This window comes from Pimephales promelas, chromosome 21 (genome assembly GCF_988280905.1).
Source record: "Pimephales promelas chromosome 21, fPimPro1.hap1.1, whole genome shotgun sequence".
NCBI lineage: Eukaryota > Metazoa > Chordata > Actinopteri > Cypriniformes > Leuciscidae > Pimephales > Pimephales promelas.
Window position 1 is genome coordinate 28613873 of NC_142789.1, and position 21605 is coordinate 28635477.

Consider the following 21605-nt stretch of genomic DNA (forward strand, 5'->3'; position numbering starts at 1 on the left):
AATAATCCTGCCCGCTCCTCCGGTGACGGGGGCCTGGACGAGAGCGGGTCACAAACGGGGTGGGTGTTTGTGCTGACATGAAAAATGCGACGGCTGGAAATAACAGTGGTAATGTGGATAATTGAGGGCGGGCACAGATGAATGAGGCTGCGGGGTAACGTGTCGTTTTAATGACAGGGACCGGGGCGGGTTCACGTTCGCCGCCGTCTTATTGTGGTCAGGAGTGTTTACACCACTGCAAACCTTCTGTTTAAGTTGTGTATTTTTCATGCTTCCAATTACCCTAGTTTGTGTTTTATTTTTGCATAAGGCAACGTCGTGATTAAAGTCGCCGTAACCGGACCCGCGTGATTAGGATTCATACGGTGGTCCTTGAGAATCGTGTTCTGCTGACCCACTTCACTCTTTCCCTTTGTCCTCGACCTCTCTTCCCATCCAGTAATTCACCCGCTGCATTAGTAATGGGGCATTAACTGCGACCGGGCGATGAATGTGGACGCTACACCCAGCATGATTATACTCTTTACAGGCCTTCTATACTGGCAAGTTTCCTTTTCTCACTAGTTAAAGGTCAGAATTGCATGTCAAACGCAGTGTTTAGATGCTCCAGAAACTCAAAAACATTACGGCTGCACATGTCAGGTGTGTTTTTATGATGTTTTTCATCAATTAAAGGGAACCTGAGGCATTTTCCATGACAAATAGCTACTATATAAAGAGCACTTTACTTCAGCTAGTCACGCATTGCACTGTTAAAAAAAACAGGCCAAATACTGTAAAGATTGCTTTTAGTAAATTTGTGAGATCATTTAAGATTAGAACAGAAGAAAACATGCTTAGTTTACTCAAAAAGGCAAGTTAAAGGGGGAGGATCACCTAAAAAGTTGAGCATTATGTCCATTAATCACTTTATTGTGGTTCGTCCTTCTTTGTAGAACACAAAATTAGATGTTTAGCAGAATATAACGCTGCTATTTTCCATACAACAAAGGCCTAAAAAGGACCAAAAAAAACGTAAACAGAGCTTTCTGAAGTCGTGTAGTGAAAAGTCATCTGAAATAATGAACTAAGTGCAATGTAGTTTTGTCAATAGATACATGATACTAGCTTCTCTTTCTCTCTCTCATCTCTCCGATGGCAAGTGACACAAACCCGCCTCTCCTCACTCACTCATTTTGTTTGCTCCGGATGAATATTGTTGGTGTTTCAGGGCTTGAATTTCAATGTGGGATTGCGGTTATTGCACATATTTTTGCACATTCCAGAAGATTTTTTCGCTCACACCCATAAAGCTGCCTCTCACACTCTCGGAAAAAAAGGTACAAAAGCTGTCACTGGGGCTGCACCTTATCAAAAGGTACACTTTTGTACATTTTGGTACCTTAATGGTACATATTAGCAGCTAAAATGTACATATTAGCACCTGAAATGTACATATTAGCACCTAAAATGTACATAATTAACACATCAAATATAAATATTAGCACCTGGAATATAAATGTTAGCACCTGGAATGTACATTTTAGCACCTGAAATGTACATATTAGCACCTAAAATGTACATATTAGCACCTAAAACATTCATATTAGTGCCTAAAACGTTCATATTAGTACCTAAAATGTACATATTAGCACCTGAAATGTTCAAATTAGCACCTAAAATGTCCATATTAGCACCTGAAATGTAAATATTAGCACCTGAAATGTACATATTAGCACCTGAAATGTTTATATTAGCACCTAAAATGGACAAAAGTTTACCTTATGAAAAGGTACAGCCCCAGTGACAGCTTTTGTACCTTTTTCTGAGAGTGCAGTACTAAATTGTGTTAAAATAATATCAAAATGCCGGTCTTGGTGAGTATTCACATAAACACAGTCAATTATGTTTTACGTGAACGTAAATAGTTGAGAAAGAAAATGCATGCGTAACAGTATAACGAATCCATGCGTCAGGTCTTAAAGTCACAGCAGCCTAATATAGCTATTGCCAAATTATGAGATAATATTAAAAATATCTATATGGCAATGTCAAAAGTGTGGCCAGTAACTTTGTAACACCACTAGCCACATTGGCTGGTGAGCAAAAAAGCCCTGGTTGTGTGTGTGAGGAAAAATCTCACCACCATTCTGCTAAATGTCTCCTTTTATGTTCCACAGAGAAAGAAAATTCATAAAGGTTTGGAACACATGAGAGTGATTCAATGATTTTACTTTTACTTTTTAGGCGCACTATCCCTTTAAGTTTCACATTACATAAATATGAAGAGAGAGAGAGACAGGAAAGGCAGCGGGTCATTTCCTGTCCTTTGGGACGATCTTGTCTGCCATTCTGAAGGGGAACAAAGTGACAAAGAAGCAGAGAGAGAGAGAGAGACTGCTGACTCACACTGCTTTTGTTGAGTGTATGAATCCTCTGGAGGAACTGCTGAGAACCCCAGGTGTAGATAATGACCCGTGACCCCTGACCTCCCCGGGTCACCCCTCACCCTCCCACTGCTACCGCCCTAAAGAATGTTAATACAGTCCAGAGATCAGCTGATTCACTGACCCTCCTCTCATTCCTGCCTAGTCAAGCATTACTAGTACCAGTGTTCACAGTTGATGCACATTAAAACTCGTTTGTGTTTCCATCAGTTTTTCTTTCTTTTTTTTCCACTGGTCATGAAAAGGAGCTCCAGCTCATGCATTCATTCACATTTACTGTATCTGTATAGTGCTTTTCACAATACATCAGCTTTACAGAAAATGCATGTTTTTACATTACAATCTAATCTGTTATCAGGGCTGACTGTCAGATAATACAAGATAATACAAATCATGTAGTTAACTAACATCATGTATTAATCTAGCCAGAAACAATGAGCTCAATAATAGAGGTAATGCGTGCCTGCAGTTCCTCACAGTGAGTGTCAAAAAGACACACATCTCAAAAAACAACACAAATAAAGTGGGAAAGAGCTTTGCGATTGACTGTACAACTAGATTTGACAAACAATCGGAGGTATATTTTTACAGACTGCTATAGAAAGAGGAGCAAATGGATCAAAACAACTGGACTCCAGTCAGCGAAAGCTGGATTTGCAGTCATCATTTTGTGTCAATATGCTGAATTTAGGTGTAAAACCATACCCATATATTTTGTATTTTTATATAATTAATTAAATATTTATCATTGCATATTCTGCATTATTGGATGATTTTTAATAAACACTGACCAAAAAAAAAAACTATTAAGTTTTAGGGCTGATATATATAGGCTATTTATAACACTGATATAAGTGATCACCTGGATTTAGACCTACCTCACTCTTAGAAGAAAAGGTTCTATATAGCACCTTAAAAGATTCTATCAGCGCTACATATTTGGAACCCCTAAAAGGTTCTATGCACTCTTAAAAAAGGGTTCCTCTGGGTTCTATATAGAACCCTGGGGTTCCATACTTGGCCAATAGAACCTTTTACCAAAAAAAATGGTTCTATATAGAACCATTTTGGAGTTCCATATATGACGTGGGGGATGGAACCATTTCTGGTTCTAAATAGAACCATTTCTTCTAAGAGTGTATATTGCATTTATATAAAGCGTTCACAGGCAAATTTGCTTTATGTTTAGGTCTATATTGCTAAATTGCTATATTTCCCCGGTGTCGAAATCAGGCAAACATAAATGTCAGGCAACACGATTCCTGGCTGCATGTCAATACTAGAGCCAGACCTATATATCGGCAGACCGATATTATCGGCCGATATTAGGCATTTTCCAAACTATCGGTATCGGCAGTTATAATGGCCGATGAATGAATATTTCAAAAATAAAATAAAAATGGACGAAACACGCTTGAACCATGTCACGAGTGTTGGAGTTGTATAGTTTTTCCACCAGAGGGCACTCTACACCGTCCCTGTTGGCAACACTCGTTGAGTTGGTCACGTTACATACATTGCTTGAATAACAATTAAAAGAACATTCCCATCAGTTCTCTTAACTCAAATAAGCATGACAAAATTTGTGACTATCATGTCCAGTTTAAAAAAGATAAATAAATAAATTATCGGCCGATATATCGGATTTTAAAATCCAAAAATATTTGTATCAGTATCGGCCTTCAAAATCCTTTATCGGTCGGGCTCTAGTCAATACCCATGGGTAGTTGTAAGGAACACTATATTGAGTCCAACATTTAGTTTAAATTGATAAAATTGTTCATTTCAGCCGCATTTTCGCAGTTCCCCCTATTAAATCCAGTCACGCAGCAGATCTTTTGCCACTCAGTCAGGCTGAGGGGGGGTTGTTCCGGCGGGAAAGTGACGTCAATGCATTCCCTCTATTAAGAAAAGCTAGTTAACATTGCAAACAGCTCTTCTCATTTGGCACTGTAAAGTTCAAACATCAACTGTGATTTCCCGTTATCCTAACTGCTAATGAAGCCCCGTTGACCTTTAACGGGATGTCCCGAGCCAACGGAGGCTTTATTACAGGAAAGTGCTGATTCCGAGTCTCTTCGGGCTCAAATAAAACGCCCCAGCCAAAGGAGTTATGATGAAAAGAAGGCAGACTGTAAAACGCTGAGGCAACAAGCAACAGCTTTTAGGCTCTCATTAGTTAGCGTGTTTGATTTCAAAGGCCGAACCCCGTCTGATTTCACGTCACCTCGGCCGGCACCTTGGTTTTGAGATGGTGTCGGGGCCAGTAAAGAGTAGGGAACGGTTCAGGAGGGAGACGATCCGGTTGGCATGAGGCAGCGAAGCCGAGGCCGAGGAATGTTCTCCCAGTGCTGTCAGCCCCAGTTTGCGTCCCCGATGGGTTTTCCCTTCATAACGTCCATCATCTGTGCGAGTTCAAAGAGCGTCTAGCTGCAGGTCTTTGTCAAAAGCCCAGTTGGATATCTTTTATGTTGGGGATGTAGGATTTCTTAGGATACTTTGATTATTTATTTATTCCTCCACTCTTGTGTGATAGTGCCAATATTTTACACGAAACTGCTCAGCGCGCTCTGAAATTCATGTTACTTTATTGTAGCGCTGGTGCCTTTGAAATTTCTTTTTTGAAAGTCTGGCTTTTTCTCAACTCTCTCTCTCTCTCTTTCTCTATTTCAGGCCCTCATCACATCTTCCCAACTTTCCATTCTCCGATCCCCATCGACGTGCGTCACCATGAGGGGAGATACCACTACGAACCCCATGCGCTCCACGCTTTGCACGGGTAAGCCTGCAGCTCCGTCCGTTTCTGGCTCTGGTTCTCAGTGTTTGTGAATATGAATAACCTCTGCGCTTGCAAATAAAGCATCTGCTTTGTTTATCCCTGCGGTCAGAAGGCACACAGACATGCAACATTCGAATGCGGTGTAATCACAGACACAGGTGATCCCAAACCAATGTGTTTGATGCTGAAAACATTCATAAATAGCATGTGTGTTTATGACTGAAATGGATATTGTGAACTGTGAAGCACACATTATTTTGTAGATTCAAAGCAAAAACTGAGCTACGTCATTCGGTTCTTGATTTAGTCGTTTAGAAAACACTTAAAGCCTCGCCTTTAATTTAAGTTTTGTTTCTGTGCCAGATACAAAACACTCAAGGCCGGGTAAATCTCACATCCAGGAAACAGATTAGTGTATTTCATGGGATCAAACATCTGGAAAGGAGAATATAAACTTTTCTTCTTTCGTCATAGTCTCAGTTCTGTCATGACAACTTGGAGTAATTGGCATGATAATGGGCAGAGGTCTCAAACTCGCGGCCTGCGGGATGATATTTTGTGGCCCCCTACTTGATATTAAAGTTTAATGTTAGTGCGGCCCGTCGTTGCATTTGCCGCGTTTTTTTATTATTATTATTTTTATCCCTTATGGGCTACCATATATAGTCTTGTGACAGCTAACGGTGGGTTTGTTGTCAATAGTTGTTATAGACAACCACGAAGTACAAATATACGGCGCCTGGAAAAAATGAGCACGTCGTTTCAATTATGAGCGCGCTGGGCGCTTGATGCGCGCCTACATTTGAAACGTACTTGAGCGTGCAAAATAGAAAAGATAAGAAGGTTTGCTTTGATATGTGCAAAATCAGTAATTTGCGGTAATTTGCGGTAAACTCAGTAATTTTGAGACAATATATACATGTGTAGAAAGAATTATTTGTATTTCAAAAGCAGTAATTGTTTTTCTGAGTATAATAAAAGGAAATGTGCCTTTCGGGAAAAAAAATTCAATATAATAGTGTTGCATAAAGAAAATAAAAAGCAAATATGACTATCATCACAAAGATGTTGTGTATAAGAAAAAGACAAAGAAAGTTTGTAAAATTAACTTCAACCGTCAGAAGGACAGCTCATGAAGAACCAATCATGTACAAAAAGGAATGTTCAAATTCAGAGGAACAGTTCAGAAGAAACGTTAATAATAAAGATTGAGAAGATTGGATCAGTTGTGTTCCATTTTTGGAATACTAAAATACATTTTTTTTTTTTTGGAATACTTGATGCGGCCCGGCCTGACCCAGACTCTATCTCCAGCGGCCCCCAGTTAATTTGAGTTTGAGACCCCTGATAATGGGTATGACAATGTTGTGTGTTTGGCCTTTGCGGGACAGATCTGCTGTGGCAAAACATACACGACATACATGATACAGTATACAGATGTGTGTTCAGATTATAATGACTGACGCTGATACACCGATACAGTATACAGATGTGTGTTCAGATTATAATGACTGACTCTGATACACTGATACAGTATACAGATGTGTGTTCAGATTATAATGACTGACACTGATACACTGATACAGTATACAGATGTGTGATCAGATTATAATGACTGACACTGATACACTGATACAGTATACAGATGTGTGTTCAGATTATAATGACTGACGCTGATACACTGATACAGTATACAGATGTGTGTTCAGATTATAATGACTGACGCTGATACACTGATACAGTATACAGATGTGTGTTCAGATTATAATGACTGACGCTGATACACTGATACAGTATACAGATGTGTGTTCAGATTATAATGACTGACGCTGATACACTGATACAGTATACAGATGTGTGTTCAGATTATAACGACTGACGCTGATACACTGATACAGTATACAGATGTGTGATCAGATTATAATGACTGACACTGATACACTGATACAGTATACAGATGTGTGTTCAGATTATAATGACTGACGCTGATACACCGATACAGTATACAGATGTGTGTTCAGATTATAATGACTGACGCTGATACACTGATACAGTATACAGATGTGTGATCAGATTATAATGACTGACGCTGATACACTGATACAGTATACAGATGTGTGTTCAGATTATAATGACTGACACTGATACACTGATACAGTATACAGATGTGTGTTCAGATTATAATGACTGACGCTGATACACTGATACAGTATACAGATGTGTGTTCAGATTATAATGACTGACGCTGATACACCGATACAGTATACAGATGTGTGATCAGATTATAATGACTGACGCTGATACACTGATACAGTATACAGATGTGTGATCAGATTATAATGACTGACGCTGATACACTGATACAGTATACAGATGTGTGTTCAGATTATAATGACTGACGCTGATACACTGATACAGTATACAGATGTGTGTTCAGATTATAATGACTGACGCTGATACACTGATACAGTATACAGATGTGTGTTCAGATTATAATGACTGACGCTGATACACCGATACAGTATACAGATGTGTGATCAGATTATAATGACTGACGCTGATACACTGATACAGTATACAGATGTGTGATCAGATTATAATGACTGACACTGATACACTGATACAGTATACAGATGTGTGTTCAGATTATAATGACTGACACTGATACACCGATACAGTATACAGATGTGTGTTCAGATTATAATGACTGACGCTGATACACTGATACAGTATACAGATGTGTGATCAGATTATAATGACTGACGCTGATACACTGATACAGTATACAGATGTGTGATCAGATTATAATGACTGACACTGATACACTGATACAGTATACAGATGTGTGTTCAGATTATAATGACTGACGCTGATACACTGATACAGTATACAGATGTGTGTTCAGATTATAATGACTGACGCTGATACACCGATACAGTATACAGATGTGTGATCAGATTATAATGACTGACGCTGATACACCGATACAGTATACAGATGTGTGTTCAGATTATAATGACTGACACTGATACACTGATACAGTATACAGATGTGTGTTCAGATTATAATGACTGACGCTGATACACTGATACAGTATACAGATGTGTGTTCAGATTATAATGACTGACGCTGATACACTGATACAGTATACAGATGTGTGTTCAGATTATAATGACTGACGCTGATACACTGATACAGTATACAGATGTGTGTTCAGATTATAATGACTGACGCTGATACACTGATACAGTATACAGATGTGTGATCAGATTATAATGACTGACGCTGATACACTGATACAGTATACAGATGTGTGTTCAGATTATAATGACTGACGCTGATACACTGATACAGTATACAGATGTGTGTTCAGATTATAATGACTGACGCTGATACACTGATACAGTATACAGATGTGTGTTCAGATTATAATGACTGACGCTGATACACCGATACAGTATACAGATGTGTGTTCAGATTATAATGACTGACTCTGATACACTGATACAGTATACAGATGTGTGTTCAGATTATAATGACTGACGCTGATACACCGATACAGTATACAGATGTGTGTTCAGATTATAATGACTGACTCTGATACAATGATACAGTATACAGATGTGTGATCAGATTATAATGACTGACTCTGATACACTGATACAGTATACAGATGTGTGTTCAGATTATAATGACTGACTCTGATACAATGATACAGTATACAGATGTGTGATCAGATTATAATGACTGACTCTGATACACTGATACAGTATACAGATGTGTGTTCAGATTATAATGACTGACTCTGATACAATGATACAGTATACAGATGTGTGATCAGATTATAATGACTGACGCTGATACACTGATACAGTATACAGATGTGTGATCAGATTATAACGACTGACTCTGATACGCCGATACAGTATACAGATGTGTGATCAGATTATAACGACTGACGCTGATACACCGATACAGTATACAGATGTGTGATCAGATTATAATGACTGACGCTGATACACTGATACAGTATACAGATGTGTGTTCAGATTATAATGACTGACGCTGATACGCCGATACAGTATACAGATGTGTGATCAGATTATAATGACTGACGCTGATACACTGATACAGTATACAGATGTGTGTTCAGATTATAATGACTGACGCTGATACACTGATACAGTATACAGATGTGTGTTCAGATTATAATGACTGACGCTGATACACTGATACAGTATACAGATGTGTGTTCAGATTATAACGACTGACTCTGATACACTGATACAGTATACAGATGTGTGTTCAGATTATAACGACTGACGCTGATACACTGATACAGTATACAGATGTGTGTTCAGATTATAATGACTGACGCTGATACACTGATACAGTATACAGATGTGTGTTCAGATTATAACGACTGACGCTGATACACCGATACAGTATACAGATGTGTGTTCAGATTATAATGACTGACGCTGATACACTGATACAGTATACAGATGTGTGTTCAGATTATAATGACTGACTCTGATACACTGATACAGTATACAGATGTGTGATCAGATTATAATGACTGACACTGATACACTGATACAGTATACAGATGTGTGTTCAGATTATAATGACTGACGCTGATACACTGATACAGTATACAGATGTGTGATCAGATTATAATGACTGACACTGATACACTGATACAGTATACAGATGTGTGTTCAGATTATAATGACTGACGCTGATACACCGATACAGTATACAGATGTGTGTTCAGATTATAATGACTGACTCTGATACAATGATACAGTATACAGATGTGTGTTCAGATTATAATGACTGACGCTGATACACTGATACAGTATACAGATGTGTGTTCAGATTATAATGACTGACGCTGATACACTGATACAGTATACAGATGTGTGTTCAGATTATAATGACTGACACTGATACACTGATACAGTATACAGATGTGTGTTCAGATTATAATGACTGACGCTGATACACTGATACAGTATACAGATGTGTGATCAGATTATAATGACTGATGCTGATACACTGATACAGTATACAGATGTGTGTTCAGATTATAATGACTGACGCTGATACACTGATACAGTATACAGATGTGTGATCAGATTATAATGACTGACGCTGATACACTGATACAGTATACAGATGTGTGTTCAGATTATAATGACTGACTCTGATACACTGATACAGTATACAGATGTGTGTTCAGATTATAATGACTGACGCTGATACACTGATACAGTATACAGATGTGTGATCAGATTATAATGACTGACACTGATACGCTGATACAGTATACAGATGTGTGATCAGATTATAATGACTGACACTGATACACTGATACAGTATACAGATGTGTGTTCAGATTATAATGACTGACGCTGATACACCGATACAGTATACAGATGTGTGTTCAGATTATAACGACTGACGCTGATACACCGATACAGTATACAGATGTGTGATCAGATTATAATGACTGACGCTGATACACCGATACAGTATACAGATGTGTGATCAGATTATAATGACTGACGCTGATACACCGATACAGTATACAGATGTGTGTTCAGATTATAACGACTGACGCTGATACACTGATACAGTATATAGATGTGTGTTCAGATTATAACGACTGACGCTGATACACCGATACAGTATACAGATGTGTGTTCAGATTATAACGACTGACGCTGATACGCTGATACAGTATACAGATGTGTGTTCAGATTATAACGACTGACGCTGATACGCTGATACAGTATACAGATGTGTGTTCAGATTATAACGACTGACGCTGATACGCTGATACAGTATACAGATGTGTGTTCAGATTATAATGACTGACGCTGATACACCGATACAGTATACAGATGTGTGTTCAGATTATAACGACTGACGCTGATACGCTGATACAGTATACAGATGTGTGATCAGATTATAATGACTGACGCTGATACACTGATACAGTATACAGATGTGTGTTCAGATTATAATGACTGACACTGATACACTGATACAGTATACAGATGTGTGTTCAGATTATAATGACTGACACTGATACACTGATACAGTATACAGATGTGTGTTCAGATTATAATGACTGACACTGATACACTGATACAGTATACAGATGTGTGTTCAGATTATAATGACTGACACTGATACACTGATACAGTATACAGATGTGTGTTCAGATTATAATGACTGACGCTGATACACTGATACAGTATACAGATGTGTGTTCAGATTATAATGACTGACGCTGATACACTGATACAGTATACAGATGTGTGTTCAGATTATAATGACTGACACTGATACACTGATACAGTATACAGATGTGTGTTCAGATTATAATGACTGACACTGATACACTGATACAGTATACAGATGTGTGTTCAGATTATAATGACTGACGCTGATACGCTGATACAGTATACAGATGTGTGATCAGATTATAATGACTGACACTGATACACTGATACAGTATACAGATGTGTGTTCAGATTATAATGACTGACGCTGATACACTGATACAGTATACAGATGTGTGTTCAGATTATAATGACTGACGCTGATACACTGATACAGTATACAGATGTGTGTTCAGATTATAATGACTGACACTGATACACTGATACAGTATACAGATGTGTGTTCAGATTATAATGACTGACACTGATACACTGATACAGTATACAGATGTGTGTTCAGATTATAATGACTGACACTGATACACTGATACAGTATACAGATGTGTGATCAGATTATAATGACTGATGCTGATACACTGATACAGTATACAGATGTGTGTTCAGATTATAATGACTGACGCTGATACACTGATACAGTATACAGATGTGTGTTCAGATTATAATGACTGACGCTGATACACTGATACAGTATACAGATGTGTGATCAGATTATAATGACTGACGCTGATACACTGATACAGTATACAGATGTGTGTTCAGATTATAATGACTGACACTGATACACTGATACAGTATACAGATGTGTGATCAGATTATAATGACTGACGCTGATACACTGATACAGTATACAGATGTGTGATCAGATTATAATGACTGACGCTGATACACTGATACAGTATACAGATGTGTGTTCAGATTATAATGACTGACGCTGATACACTGATACAGTATACAGATGTGTGTTCAGATTATAATGACTGACGCTGATACACTGATACAGTATACAGATGTGTGATCAGATTATAATGACTGACGCTGATACACTGATACAGTATACAGATGTGTGATCAGATTATAATGACTGACTCTGATACACCGATACAGTATACAGATGTGTGATCAGATTATAATGACTGACACTGATACACTGATACAGTATACAGATGTGTGATCAGATTATAATGACTGACTCTGATACACCGATACAGTATACAGATGTGTGATCAGATTATAATGACTGACGCTGTCTACACTGATACAGTATACAGATGTGTGATCAGATTATAATGACTGACGCTGATACACCGATACAGTATACAGATGTGTGATCAGATAATGACTGACGCTGATACACTGATACAGTATACAGATGTGTGTTCAGATTATAATGACTGACGCTGATACACTGATACAGTATACAGATGTGTGTACAGATTATAATGACTGACGCTGATACACTGATACAGTATACAGATGTGTGATCAGATTATAATGACTGACGCTGATACACCGATACAGTATACAGATGTGTGATCAGATAATGACTGACGCTGATACACTGATACAGTATACAGATGTGTGTTCAGATTATAATGACTGACGCTGATACACTGATACAGTATACAGATGTGTGTTCAGATTATAATGACTGACGCTGATACACTGATACAGTATACAGATGTGTGATCAGATTATAATGACTGACGCTGATACACTGATACAGTATACAGATGTGTGTTCAGATTATAATGACTGACGCTGATACACTGATACAGTATACAGATGTGTGTTCAGATTATAATGACTGACGCTGATACACTGATACAGTATACAGATGTGTGTTCAGATTATAATGACTGACGCTGATACACTGATACAGTATACAGATGTGTGTTCAGATTATAATGACTGATGCTGATACACTGATACAGTATACAGATGTGTGTTCAGATTATAATGACTGATGCTGATACACTGATACAGTATACAGATGTGTGTACAGATTATAATGACTGACGCTGATACACTGATACAGTATACAGATGTGTGATCAGATTATAATGACTGACACTGATACACTGATACAGTATACAGATGTGTGTTCAGATTATAATGACTGACTCTGATACGCTGATACAGTATACAGATGTGTGATCAGATTATAATGACTGACACTGATACACTGATACAGTATACAGATGTGTGATCAGATTATAATGACTGACGCTGATACACTGATACAGTATACAGATGTGTGATCAGATTATAATGACTGACGCTGATACACTGATACAGTATACAGATGTGTGATCAGATTATAATGACTGACTCTGATACGCTGATACAGTATACAGATGTGTGATCAGATTATAATGACTGACGCTGATACACTGATACAGTATACAGATGTGTGTTCAGATTATAATGACTGACGCTGATACACTGATACAGTATACAGATGTGTGATCAGATTATAATGACTGACGCTGATACACTGATACAGTATACAGATGTGTGATCAGATTATAATGACTGACGCTGATACGCTGATACAGTATACAGATGTGTGATCAGATTATAATGACTGACACTGATACACTGATACAGTATACAGATGTGTGATCAGATTATAATGACTGACGCTGATACACTGATACAGTATACAGATGTGTGTTCAGATTATAATGACTGACTCTGATACACTGATACAGTATACAGATGTGTGTTCAGATTATAATGACTGACGCTGATACACTGATACAGTATACAGATGTGTGATCAGATTATAATGACTGACGCTGATACACTGATACAGTATACAGATGTGTGATCAGATTATAATGACTGACTCTGATACGCTGATACAGTATACAGATGTGTGATCAGATTATAATGACTGACGCTGATACACTGATACAGTATACAGATGTGTGATCAGATTATAATGACTGACGCTGATACACTGATACAGTATACAGATGTGTGATCAGATTATAATGACTGACGCTGATACACTGATACAGTATACAGATGTGTGTTCAGATTATAATGACTGACGCTGATACACTGATACAGTATACAGATGTGTGATCAGATTATAATGACTGACGCTGATACACTGATACAGTATACAGATGTGTGATCAGATTATAATGACTGACGCTGATACACTGATACAGTATACAGATTATAATGAATGACTGATTTGTTTTATCTATAGTGTATGTTACGTCCACCTGTTGTACTACCCTTATGTTGTTGTCCTATTCATGCTTGTACTTATTTTGCACATTTGGACTTGGAGAAACGCGATGATTCGGCCGTACACTATTGATATGTGGTTGGAACGACAATAAAGCAACTTGAACTTCTACTTGATGTTTGGAGATATTGATGAGAACTTATTGAGTTCATTCTGGGATCTCTGACATTTGCAGTGTCTTGGAAAAGCTGAGCACATTGTTGAGATCTCAAAGGAGACACATCTAAGTATCAACAGGCTTTAGCATTTGGTCTCTTTGCTGTCTAGGAGAAACAGTTGAGATATTCCTGTGAGTTTTACTTCAGGCTCCCCAAACAGAAATCTTCCGTGCTTTATTTCAACAGCCGTCCAGCCCAGAGGTCTTTTTTTTCCCAGCATGCACTTGCTCAGGTGTGTCGAGCCGCTCCAGTAATGTAGGTTAACCCCTAGACCTTCAGAGCTACATGCGTCCCACGTGAATTTTCCAATTTTCCAGGCGGCGGTTATTGTAGAATCAGAACATAAAGTGGGCCGCGCTAGTTTTTGAAGTTACACTTTGTTGTTTTTCCTTAAATACAACACCTCGGAGTTTTTTTCTTTTTTGAAACGGGGTCTTGAGGCTCGAAGTAAGGTTTATCTTAAAAGAGCAGAATAAATCGATAGAATTCTCGAAGTAGCGCTGTTACATTTAAATTCACAGATTTTGATGGTGATACATTCGGTCGGGCCGCTAGCAGCTAGCCTATTCATCACACATAGAGCCGCGTTGGGGGGAGACTAGCTGTCTCAACACTCGCTCGCCTTGATTAATGTGATTTGATCTTGACAGTGGACCCCTAATTCATCAAGACCTTGATCTGGCTGTCTTTTCCTCTGCCTGAGCCAAATTCATCTAATTACAGGGACATTGTGCAGCAAATTAAGCGCGGTGTCGCCCGTGGCAAGCCGAGACACTTTGTTACAGTCGCCGGGCGGCATGTCAAGGGTCTCCGAGCTGATTGTCTAACATGACATCTCCATACAGTTCGTTTTATCATTGTTTGCATATAAAATAATGAGGGTGCTGGTTATTTTGTCAGAGCTGTCAGCGGAGCGGCAGTAGGAAGCTTCCCCTATGGATATCTTGCTTTCGTTCTTCATTTTTTTTCCTCTGTTTGACAAAGCGAGGTGGAGGAAAGCTAGCGTTTTTTTTCCCAGAGCTGGCTGAAATGACAAGGGACGGTGCGATTCATCTGTGTAGCGGACGGGAGCGCCGTGGGAATTCTCCCAGGCGGAGGAACGAACTTCCGAACGAACCTCCCACTTGTCAGCGTCTCCTCCCGTCCGGCCGAGTGTCAGAAAGCTTCCAGCGAGACGACAGGCCTGGAGGAAGACTTCCACTGCTGACAAAAAAAACCAAACGCTTTTGCTTTGAGGGAAATTGGGAATATTTCACGTCTGTTGTTTAGTGTAGATTAACACAGAAAATAGTGTCTTCTTGTCCTTAGTAGTAAAACAATCAGGAAACCTGTTTACAGGTATGCACTCTGCGACAGAATAATGAATTCTCAATAATAAGTATCTATTAACTATGACTTTTGCCTCAATAATGCTTATTAAGAGTTATTTAGGTTGAGGTTCAATTTATGTATTACATATAATACGATAAGGCATTAATATGTGCTTTAATATGCGTGCTAATGAGCAATAGTGAGAATTCAACCCTAAACTGAAGTGTTACCCATTATTTTTAAAGGGTCATGAAACCCTGAAACTTTTTTTTTGTTTTGTTTTTTGTTTTCATAAGTCACTATTATTGTTGCATTTTATGCAATTCTGCAGGATAATATTTCAAGTTTGTTGTTTAGTGTAGATTAACACAGGAAATAATGTTGTCCTTAATAGTAAAGCGATCACGAAACTTGTACACAGAAAGTCCTGTGACGTGGACATAATCAATCATAAAATCTGAATTTGAATGTAATGTACACGTAATGTTGGACCAACAAATCAAAAGTAGAGCTTGTTCACTACAACTCACCAAAAATAAGTTTAAATAAACGCTTGAAGAAATTACGACAGGAATATATTGCTATTGCACAGTATGTACTCAATGCAATAATAATAATAATTTGGTCACACTTTAGATTAGGGACCAATTCTCAGTATTAACTATCTATTAACTATGACTTTTGCCTCGATAAACTCCTTATTAATAGTTAGTAAGGTAATGGTTAAGTTTATGTATTATAGGATTACAGGATATAAAATATGATCATGATGAATAATGCATTAATATGTGTTTTAATAAACAGCCAATATCCGGTTTATATGCATGCTAATGAGCAATAGTGAGAATTGAGCCTTAAACTGAAGTGTTACCCATTATATTTAAAGGGTCGTGCTCATAAGCCACAACATTATCAAATTGAACTTTTCATGAATTTGATTGATTACACATTTAACGAAATTTGGGGAAAAATAAACAGGATTTTACAGGGTTTTTAATACCCCCTTTTTCCTACAAACTGAGGGACGAGTTGAAGCTGTTTTCTGTGATAATCCACTGAAAGCTTGTGTTACTGAACCTTTAAAAGAGAGTCAGACACTTAGTAGCTAATAAACCTGAGCACACCTGTACTATACTCAGATCTGATGATGCCTGATTTCAGACTGTCCGTCTCTGAAAGTATTGAGGAGAGTGATGTCATCAGTGTGACATAAACATCACTCATAGAGCAGCGGTGTATGTAGGTCGGTGTCCTCTGCTTGTGTATTAGTGAGGAAGTATGAAAGTATTGTTTGTTCTGGAAGAGTTTGGGGACTGTCCGTGTGTGTGTGTGTGTGTGTGTGTTTACTACAGTAGTGTGTGTGTGCACTCTATGGCTCTCAGGCAGAAATGTGATTTATCTAAATCAGAGGATCAGCCCCCAGGTAGAGACGAGTTCCTGTCATAGAGCAATTCATCACCAGCACCGCACACACACACACACACACACACACACACACTCTCTAACACACTCACACTCTCTCACACAAACACACACACTCTCTCTCTCACACACACACACACATCAATGTTCTGTAGATTTCAGATGCTTACACAAACGTGGACATGTACATTGAAATTTAGATACGTTTAATATTCTATATACACTGTAAAAAAAATATTTTCAAGATTTGTTATCACAACATTTTTTCTTTTTTCAAATCAACTTAAATAATTTATTTAGTTGGGATAACTTATTATTTTGAGTTTCTGATGATTAAATTAATTTCCTTCATTGTATTAACTCACTTTTTCCAGTTCAATTAACTTAAAATTTTAAGGCAACCAGGTTACTTACTTTTTTAAGTTAAACCAACAATATTTTTTTACAGTGAAATTTGATCACTAATGTAAATACTGTAAGTATTATTAATGTAAATACTAAAGTACTATTTTTTAATCACACATTTAATCATATATATATATATATATGAGTAAATGTGTGATTAAAAAATACTTTATATATATATATTAATAAATTCAGATAAAAAGACACAGACACATTTTTTTATTATTAAAATAAGTGAAAAGTAAATTATAATTAAATAATTAAACCGCCCACAAAAACAAATAAATTTGAAGCATAATTCTTTGTTTTGTTTGTTAACTATTTTTGATCAGAATTTAAAATAATAGGCTAATAAAAAGTTTAATATACGCAAAAACAAAACATGATGTATGCTATTTTAAAAAATATTTATATTAATACAAAAAATGTTAAAAATGCACATTTTAGAAATATTTCAATACTTATTTTATATTTTATTTTAAATTAAATATGTAATTCTGACAACACTAAAACTGAAAGTGCATAAATAAGGAATAGTGTGTGATTTGGACTGGCATCCTCATAACGACGGTGCATTTATGGCACTTTTTTTTGTGGTGGTGATTTGATTGGCACCTTCGAATAAAACGGTTATTTTCCTGTCATAACAGTGAGAAAGCTCAATCACAGCACATAACTACACACTCATCTCCTCTATTAATCCGCCATAATAATGTCTTAAATAATAAAAGCTCCCTGGAGTGGTGTGTGTGCCCGCTGTGGACATGACCGCTGCCTATTGTTGGAGGCGAGCACAGTTCTCCGCTCTCGTGACGAGGGCATTGTTCTGCTGAACCGCAGATGGCCGCGCACCTGTGTTCAGTGTGTGCCAGGCGTCAGGTGCCCACGGGTTGGCATTATCTGGGCACTTTGGGTGATGGAGACGTGTGTTTGCTTTAAAGCCCATTCACACTCGCCGCGGGAGTCGCATCACATCCACACACGGATCTCTATAACACATCAATGCTTCTGCAGATTCAACACCCCGGATACCTCACGTCTCCTCTCCACTTTGCAATTAAACGATCTGTGTATAGATCTATACTCCTGCTGTATGACAACCACACTGTAAAAAATATTGTTGGTTTAACTTAAAAAAGTAAGTAACCTGGTTGCCTTAAAATTTTAAGTTGATTGAACTGGAAAAAGTGAGTTAATACAATGAAGGAGATTAATTTAATCATCAGAAACTCAAAATTATAAGTTCTCAACTGAATATATTATTTAAGTTGATTTGACAAAAGAAAAAATGTTGTGATAACAAATCTTGAAAATATTTTTTTTTTACAGTGTACTTGTCACTGTACAGTGTAAGAAATTATTGTTGAACTTACAAAGTAAGTTACCTTGTTGTTCATTGAAATATTTTTTTTTTAGTTAATACAATGAAAGATATTGATTTAATAAATGGAAACATGGAAAGATTCGAACGACTGATTCGGGGTCAGCTTCAGTATCCTGCAGCGTTTGGCCGCTCAGATTTCCTGGATTCTGGCTCGATCGTCCATCGCAGGCGTTACCCCGGTGCATTCTGGGAGCCTTGAGCCCCGACTCGGAGAGCGTCTGTCTCTTTAGGAGGGTAAAGGTGTGAAAGAGGCAGCCTGCCGTCCCACAATCCCCTGGTGCGGACTAGGCCGCGCTTCAGCGATGAACACGAGAATCACTCCACAGGCTAAGCATGTTAAATTAGAATATTACATTACTTATTTACGTGCCGCCCGGGCTGTGTGCTCTCTTTTTGTGTGAAACTGAGAATGTTTTACATACAGGCCATCTGATCTCCAAAGAGAGAGGCCGTTATTAAGTATGCATGCGTCTGAAATACATGTTTTTTCAGCCTGAACAACTTTTATTCGGCTCACAAGATTTAAATGAGAGGATCCTACTGTCGAAACACTTCGTTTGCTCTGTTGCATCATGGAGAAACAATTAAAACCATCATTTCTGTTGTTATTTTCCAGTCATTAAAACTGGGTGGAAAACATCAGTAATTTGCTAATCAGATATTGCCAGATGGAGCGATTTAATTCGCTTTAAAAATGCATAGGAAAGAAAAATACCGCATTAGTTTCTCCCATAGACACCAATGGGATTAAATAGAGAAAAGTGCAGTCTTTAAAAATGAACATTTCTGATCTGAAATTCATTTTGTAACATTATACACTGTAAAAAATATATATTTTCATGATTTGTTATTGCAACTTTTTTCTTTTGTCAAATAGACTGAAATAATTAATGTGGATCAGATTACATAAAAATGTGTTTCCATTTATTAAATCAATATCTTTCATTGTATTAACTAAAATGTATTTCAATGAACTTACTTTTTAAGTTCAACAATAATTTATTACAGTGTAGTGAGAAGTATTGACGTATTTGTGTCTGTTTGCTTCTTCTAGGGCATTTTAGGAGAACAATGTTAAAAGTTAAAAAAGTTAATCCTATCTATCTATCTATCTACATATGTACTGTATATATACATATAAACAACCTCTGTGAACAAACTTCATATTTCAAGTTGACTACAGTTAAAATTTGAAGGCAGCATGAACACTTACTTTTTTTTTAAGTTTAAACAAAACATATATTTTTGTACAGTGCAGGAGGTTGAAATTGTGTGGGACTTTTCAACAAAACTCATATCGTCCCGTCTGGGAATCATCAGAAAGTCTCGAGAGAAATGTGGCTGCCGAATAAAACAAGAGAAATGATCCTTAACTACAGCGCAGACGTTTGCTTGATGGAGGGATGGAAACGAGGGGAAATGAAAGGGCGGCCGTAGATTGAGAGCGGTCTGGTTTGTGTTAGAGAGTTTGGCGTTGTTCCCATCACACCTCAGACGAGCTCACGCTCTAATGCCTCTCATGCGCCCGCCGCCAAACCTCACCAATATTAGTTATGGCAAACTTTCATAACCATGAAACCCATGAACGAGGGACTCGTGTCAAACACTGAATCATTTGATCTGCGTGTCGAAAATGTTTTCAGACCGCTGACAGGGACAAACTAACCCGTTTTAAAGAGCGAGAGCCGCTGAGTGAATACAGGAGAGGATTTCAGCAAACGCCAGTGAATGATCTCGAAGGTTCATGCTTCTCCAGCGAATGTTTGCTATCGAAAACTACAGTATACGTGTGTTTAAAAGCACTACCCCATGTCATCCAAGAGGTCCATGTCTTTCTTTCTTCAGTTGAAAAGAAATGAAGGTTTTTGATGAAAACGTTCCAGGATTTTCTCCATATAATGGACTTCAATGGGAACCAAACGGTTCAAGTCCAAATGAGAGTTTCAGTGCAGCTTCAAAGGGCTTTAAACGATACCAGATGATGAATAGGGGTCTTATCAAGCGAAACCATTGCGCATTTCAAAAATTTATAAAAAAGTTTAAGTTTTATAAGCACAAATGCTCGCCTTGCTCGACTCTCCTGTACGAACTCGTTAATCAAAATGAATTAATCTTTTTTCGAGTCATTTTATTCATTTAACGAACGACGTGAACAAAATGACTCGAAAAAAGATTCGTTTAAAGCCCTTTGAAGCTGCACTGAA

At 37.8% G+C, this 21605-nt stretch overlaps 1 protein-coding gene across 1 annotated transcript in view; it reads left to right on the forward strand.

Annotated features, from left to right (window-relative positions):
* The window catches only part of gli2b (GLI family zinc finger 2b), an 89053-nt gene that overhangs the window by 38934 nt on the left and 28514 nt on the right, over positions 1–21605 (forward strand). The window contains exon 3 of the mRNA XM_039674220.2: positions 5100–5205. Coding sequence (XP_039530154.2) covers positions 5100–5205 — 106 coding nt within the window. The remainder of the gene's footprint in view (positions 1–5099; positions 5206–21605) is intronic.